Below are 7,058 nucleotides of genomic sequence, written 5' to 3'. Positions count from 1 at the left end.
TTACTTTTACTGCAGTTGCCTCATCTGTCTTACGTGAAAATCACGTACTTTTTTAAATTCATATTGACAGCTGCATTCCGCGTTCATTCTGTGTATGAAGAATAAGCAAAATGGCGCCTGTTGAAAACAAACTGCAAGAGCTGCTTGTTCATTTAAACATCACGCAACATTTGTTAGAAATATTTGATGGTAAGAACGGTTTAATGTGAGATTGTATCTTATATTGATGTCTTTTTTTATTTGAATAGAATGTGGAGTCGATTTTGTCGATTTGCTCAGGATTACGACTGATCAACTTCGCAAGTCTTTGGAACCAACAAAAATTTTCTGGCATATGAAGTTACGATATATTTATCTGTAGTATATGTGCTAAAAAATGAGTTATTTGATAGTTTTCCAGTATCAGTACAAAAAATCGATGATCAGTCTAAAATGTATTTTCGAGTTAAAAATAGTTCCAATGTTAATCCTGTAGAAGCTAAGTATGTATAGTTTGTAATAAAAGATACGGGAGTAGTCACGTATCTATTATGTGAAATTCCAGTGGGATGAGAGGTCATTAGTTCATTCTGTGCTACATATGGTCCACGTGAGTGCTACGTGAAAAGTGCGATGGGAAAAAGCCACGCATGTTTTCACGTAGCATTGACGTGTGGATTATTTTGAGTGTAGCAATGCGGCAAAGCGGCAGCGGTTAGTGCGATTTTACTACACTGTGCGTTTGCCGCTATGCCGCTATTCCAATGTCATTGTGTTCACTGCCCATAATCGCAAGTCAGTCCCATCTGTAAAAAACTGGAAATGAGAAAACGGCGTTCAAAGATTTTACAAGTTTTCTGATTTGACACTTATTTTGGAGGGATAAATTTAAAAATAATCGTACAATGTGATAGAATGCATCTATATTTACCATAAAATATTGAAAAAAATATCGTGAAATTTTTATTTTATGGCCAAAATCTGAATGGGACTGACTTACGATTACATTTAACGTCAATGAGAAAAATATCCGCAAGTCAGTAACAATTCCATGACGATGCTGCATTAGTTTAGCACAGTATTGAACAGTAGAAAGATACCATGGTTCCATAGAACGTTATTGAATGTTTCTGGATTGGTTCCGCTGGTTCCAGAGCATATTGCGATGAGTATGGGTCTTAATCAGACCAGAGCTTTTGATAAACGTGCCAAACCCCCACCATGAGATAAATCAATTCACATGAGAATTCAAAAATAAGATCAATAAGAGTCATGATGAGTGACCAGCACCCGAACATGTTCCGGATATCCCCGGGGAAGTGGTAAATCCTATTTAAATCAAAATACTTCAAGCGATACATCAAATCACTTGAGAATTCAAAGCCATATCCATTGGCGGCCAAACTGACTATCGTAAGAACTATATTGACCACATCCGGACATGTTCCAGATACCCTAGGGGAAGTGGACAAAATCTATCTTGAGACAAATCTCATGATGCGTTGTGTTGTCTAACATTTCTAACATATTGTTTTCTAATGGGACTGACTTGTGGTTACTTTTCGCTGTAGGACAATTTGACTTGGTATTGATTTTCATTTTCCTGGAACAAACCACCTTTTTTTCAATAGCATATCTCAGAAAAATATAGAAAGATAAACTAAATAATGATGCTAACTCAAAATTGATAAAAATGCAGATGGGACTGACTTGCGATTACCGGCAGTTCAGCCCTTAACCGTGGCTAGGGAACTGGCTGTTTCAAATGGGAAGTTGGCGTTGTGTTGAACTTGTGTGCAATGAGGAGATGAAAGTAAAAATGCTGGTGAAGTCGCAGAATGATACATGGGGGAGAGGTAGCTCATCGATTCTTCCGGTTCGCCTCCTAGCATCGTGCTATAAGCAGTGATGCAAAATATCATGACACTCACGTGACACTCGTCTTCGCATCAACCGACTATCGCTTACAGATCGTTTTGTCACGCAGTGAGAATTAGAGCCATGGCAAACAACAATCACCAGTAATGGTCGCTGCTCACAAGCAAATCGTTACACTCGCTGCTGATAATGAAAAGCACAACGAAAACAGTGAAGACTTCTGCAGTACGATCATGAAAAAAAGCGAAACGACAGAAGAAAATGAAAACAATGCCTTCGCATTCTAAGTTCATCTCGGCAGGCGCGACTGTGAGTTACAAACAAAGCAGGCAACATTAAACGGAAGCTGTTGGGCTCACTCACCAACACACTCACATAAGAAAGCAAAGCAGGAACCTTCTTCAAAACGAGCACAGATGAGTGTCGTGATTGTCAGGAATGACCAGTTCGGTGATGGATCACAACAGAAGACGACATTCACCAGTTGCTTCTTACTTCTTTCGTCAACTTGATGGATGGTCATGGAGCGAGCTTCGACGAGCACATTAATAGGAATGTACAAAGCGTTACTACCATCAGCTGTTTGATGATGGTGATTGTGATAGGTCGCAACTCTGGCTATAAGGTACCAGGCGATAACCAGGGTAGTTGATCGATAGCTCGATGACGTCATTTCGTTGACGTATGGGAAATTCTCATAGCAGGCGTTGACGATGGGACGTTGTCGAGTTGTTGAATAGCAACTATCGTGGTAACTCACCGATTACCTGTCGATCTGCCAAATTTGGAAAGACGACTGCATTGAATTGTCTCATATAATAATATTCCGCCCACTATGTCACAAGAAATTGCGAGTAGCTGAGTGGAATGGAGATAAGTTAAGCATTGGGTACAGGACCAAGTCTCCCCTGGGTGGTGCGGTGCCAAAAGATGAGCGCAATAGAATCATCAAGTTGCCATAAGGCACGGAATGAGACTATTGCATGGCTGGGTAGTCAAAGTCTTCCATTCGTTAGTCATTTCAGGTGGATTAGAACAGGTTTAGGTTTAGGGTGGGCGTTGGCCAGATTTGGATTTTTCAGATGTCATAGGACCCTGTCATTGAACGTCGCGTGAAAGTGGAACTTAATGAAGGCCTAAGTACTTTTTCGTAGTTTTTAGTTTTCGGATTTGAAAGATCGTCGGTTACAGTGGCCTGAGCAGAAAAACGCTGTCCCAGGTCCTCACATATCAAAGAGATTTATGGTAAAATCGCTTGTGTATCGTGTATTTTGCGAAACTCGTTATTGTCGTTGGTTCCGGGTTTGAATGGATACACAAATTTGAGCAACGGTATTATGTGATATGAGGGGCTCGGTGGCCTTAGAGCAACCGTTTTTGCTTACTGAGCAGAACATCATGAGTCTAATCTCAGGCCCATCCACATTCAAGATTCGTCAATCGTTTTATTTGTTAATATGACTACATGGTAATAACAGCAACTCGGTGATTAAAAAGGTGCTCGTCTGCCTAGTGGCAAACTTTTTGCTTACTGAGCAGAAGACCATGGGTTTAGCCCCAAGCTTTTTCGCGTTATATGATCGTTAGGACATCAATTCAGCTTATCGTTTACCAAAACGAACCCTGCTGCAAACCCAACCCTCTTATCCAACATCCCAGTGATTCCTCGTGGAAATGCAGAGGTGTTCTCGGCTTCCATCAAAGCGAGTGTCATGTCAACACAATCCTTCCCATTCCTTTCTTGACCTGTGTTCGGGCGCGGCCGGCGCTGGTATTGCCTAATTTAAGATCACCAGTTTTTACACATTGAGGATGATTGCTAGTCCCAAGCATCGTCTATTGGTTCTCTGTGTAATTACAGCTGATCTGGCAGTAACAGAGTAGCAACCGTGGGCGGTCAATCAAGCTCAAGCTCAAGCTCAAGCTCAAGTTGGTGAAGTCGCAGAAAGATACAAAAATTATAACAAATGATGTTCCTGTTACTTTCAGATTTGAAACGCTTGGAAACGCGGTTATGTCATGCCATTCGGAGAATGATCGAATAGCTACGCTGTATTACTACATTGAAGAAAGATGATCGAAACGAGATGGTGAAAATCTCATTTTGGAAATTAGATTAGTAATTTTAAATTAGTGAAGTGAATTCGACTGTCCACTTTTGATTGCATAGTAGAATAAGTGTGAAGTCGATTTTATTTCGTCAGCTGTTGTTGGTCCATGTTAGGTTTAATTGTAGTTCTGCGCTCACGATTGTTCGAGCTGCTTACCGGCCTAGATCCGAGTGCACCAGTGTTGCCAAGAAACGTAGATTTCATATAGTAGAGGAAACTGAATTTTGAGAATGGTGCTCGCAGTCCGTTCGTATCGAGCAAGGGAAATGATTTTACAAAGTACCGGTGAAATGGTCACCCTGGATATTCAAAATGACCGAATTTTAGCACAAATGTGAATGATTGCCCATAACAAACAATTATGCAAAGTTTCATGCAAATCGGAGAAGGTCGAGTTTGATCGATTCGTCATTTGGCGTGGAACTTCTCTATGGCCTTTTTGTTCCACATTTGATTTTGAAAAAAAATCATTAGCAATGTTTAGAGGGGGTTCATTTTTTAATTTAATTGATGATACATGAAGACAATGTTATAAACTTACAATTCGGTGCACAAACTCCCATAAATGATTCACGGAATCGCGTGTATCAACGCACTATCGTGAGGGTAAACTTCTAGCCCCTAGTTCTCCTACCCATCAAGTTCATGTCAAACAAATAAATGATTGAAGGCGGAGATGGAGAAAGAAACACGGCCAACGCATGAAGAATGTAGGTACATACCTACTCGATTTAGAAATGACACTTACGCTTAAATTGTATGCGAGGTGTTTAATTAATGCAAAGACAACAAATCAATCTTTGCTATCCAATTCGTTCGAAGCATTTACCTTTGAGCGGCAGATGACGCGATTGTACCTGTCTCATAGCGTTCATATGAGAAAATTGAAAAGTTGCCAGTCTTGATTTGTTGTCTTCGATTAATATCTCATACCATCACCGAAAATAATTTTCATGTAGCTTCCATTGAAAACGCACATTTTCACGATTTTCATCCATAATCAAAATTAATGGAATTCATCCGAATTTCACATAAAATTTATGCGATCACATTAATTTTATATGATTTTTCGTATGAATTCCATCGGCCTCATAATATTCATGTGATTTTGTGGTGGGATTTTTAGCTATGTGATCACATGAAAGCTATGTGAAATTCACATGGTTTTCATCCATTAGATATGTGATAAATTTTTTGAGTGTAGGTTCAGAAATGTACCCGCAAGAAAAGTTAAAAGGCAATAGGGTCGGGTGGGGCAAGAGTGCCTCCCCCAATAATTTTGAAAATAAACATGTTTTCAATGCTCATTCACCAATGAAACTATGAATGGTGTTCCTATGCAGCATTATAGAAAGGTTTGTTCAAAATGAAGTAGGTATTACAAAAATTGCAAAAAATCATTTTGTGCCGATGTGTCAAAAATCGAAATTACTTATAATAATTAGACATCATAAAATAAGTATTTTGGAATTTCCAAATATTGTTTTCTACAATTCCAGCATTGAGGCATCACTAATAATGAATAATTGAAACACCAATAACAAAGAATATATAAATAATCTCTATAATTGGTCAAAAATTATTTTATTAAAAATGAACCTCATACGGGGAAAGAGTGCCACCTCTATAATATTTATGAAAATTATACAAAAATGTAAAAGAAATCGCTTCATTGCCCATTTAAGTCTTTGGTTAGCTAGTTTTCACCAAATTTGACAAAACCAGCTACATAAAATATCAACAACAATAGATTTCATTTGATTCCATCGGGAAACATAGTTCATTGGTTATGTATTGAGTAATATTGTAAAATTTAATAGTTAAATTGAGTCAACAATAACAGCTCTTTCTAGCATGATTAATAATCAAAAGACTAAAACAAGCATTAATCGATTTGACTCAATTTAAGACGCATGGCATGGCCCTTTTGCCCCATAGGGGTTGACACTCTTGCCCTATTGTAGATTCAAAAAAAGATTTGAGATGACATTTTGAAAAAAAATTCTGAACAACTTTTTACGAGATATAGTTTGCATTAGGTACATTGCTGATGTATGAAGGCAATAATATGAAGTTGCAATATGGTGTAGAAACTCCTATAAATATCCAATATTTAGCGTACAATTGTTAAGGTGGCACTCTTTCCCCACCCGTCCCTACATGTTTTTCTTGTTTTAAATCACATTCCCTTTTAAAGTGAAATGAACTCTTTAATAAGATGAAATTTATATAATGAGTACGCATATATAGAACAAAAGTTATCATATAGAAAAATCAACTGAATCGAAAGCTGCTTCCTCGTCCCTAGTCAACTAGTACGTGTCTGTTCACATGAATCATGCTGCTTGATAGAGGTTTTACAAAAATTCACTGTCCCAACATCTAATCAACACGGCTCATCAGTTTAAACAGCACCAAATACCGAAAAACAAGAAAACTGTAACACTAAGTTACCTATAGGTATTTCCCTTTCCTTACAATACCAAACACCGCATATCTCCGCCCTAGCTCTGTCTCCGCCACAATCATCGCTCGTCCTTCCTTCCGTCCGTCCGTCCGTCCATCCAGATTCACTACCATTACAAATCACAGCTTCTTCCGTTGCAAGAAAAAAAAAAGTTGTTACCGTTCTTCCGGAAACCACCATTTATCCCCCTCCCCCGGAGAAATTCCTCCCTATGGCTAAGGGAAGATCTCAGCTCCGCGGGGAAGTTCGTTTATTGTCAGTCACTGACGGCGGCAACAACCGTCTGCCACCACCATCACCACTACCATACGGGTCAGGATGCAGCGGCCGGCGCCCCCTCTCTAACGAGATTTTTTTATCATTTTGTTTTAGCTTTCAGTCCTTTGGGTTTCACGATTAGGATCCAAACTGTTGTGTGGTGATTGGTTTGCTAGTTCTTCATCTTTGATCAGACTTTTGTATTCTACGTTTTCCGGTGCCCAGTGAATTACATTCGCCGGAGCTTCTGAATACCGGCCTGAACGTACTTGACCACATTGTACAGCGAGCTGTGCAACGTCATCGGGCCATTGTCGTGATCCAGGTCGATGAAAAAATCTAGAACAACGGAAAGGAAGATAGGA

At 39.2% G+C, this 7,058-nt stretch overlaps 1 protein-coding gene across 4 annotated transcripts in view; it reads right to left on the bottom strand.

The window, feature by feature from the left end:
• Nucleotides 1–3,454: 3,454 nt before the first annotated feature.
• lilli (lilliputian) overlaps nucleotides 3,455–7,058 on the bottom strand; it is a 285,693-nt gene continuing 282,089 nt past the window's right edge. For 3 of the 4 annotated variants that reach the window (XM_065233870.1, XM_065233883.1, XM_065233878.1), the window contains exon 16: nucleotides 3,456–7,032. In XM_065233870.1, the coding sequence (XP_065089942.1) occupies nucleotides 6,923–7,032 (110 nt within the window). In that variant the 3' untranslated portion in view covers nucleotides 3,456–6,922. Of the gene's footprint in view, nucleotides 7,033–7,058 lie in introns of all 4 variants that reach the window. The other variant, XM_065233889.1, reaches the window with a different exon arrangement.

Source organism: Ochlerotatus camptorhynchus, unplaced genomic scaffold (assembly GCF_037179485.1).
Source record: "Ochlerotatus camptorhynchus isolate MF236.1 unplaced genomic scaffold, CSIRO-AGI_Acam_v1.1 ptg000037l, whole genome shotgun sequence".
In the NCBI taxonomy this organism is placed as follows: domain Eukaryota; kingdom Metazoa; phylum Arthropoda; class Insecta; order Diptera; family Culicidae; genus Ochlerotatus; species Ochlerotatus camptorhynchus.
The sequence above is the reverse complement of the archived record's forward strand: the minus strand, read 5'-3'. Positions and strand labels throughout refer to the sequence as shown.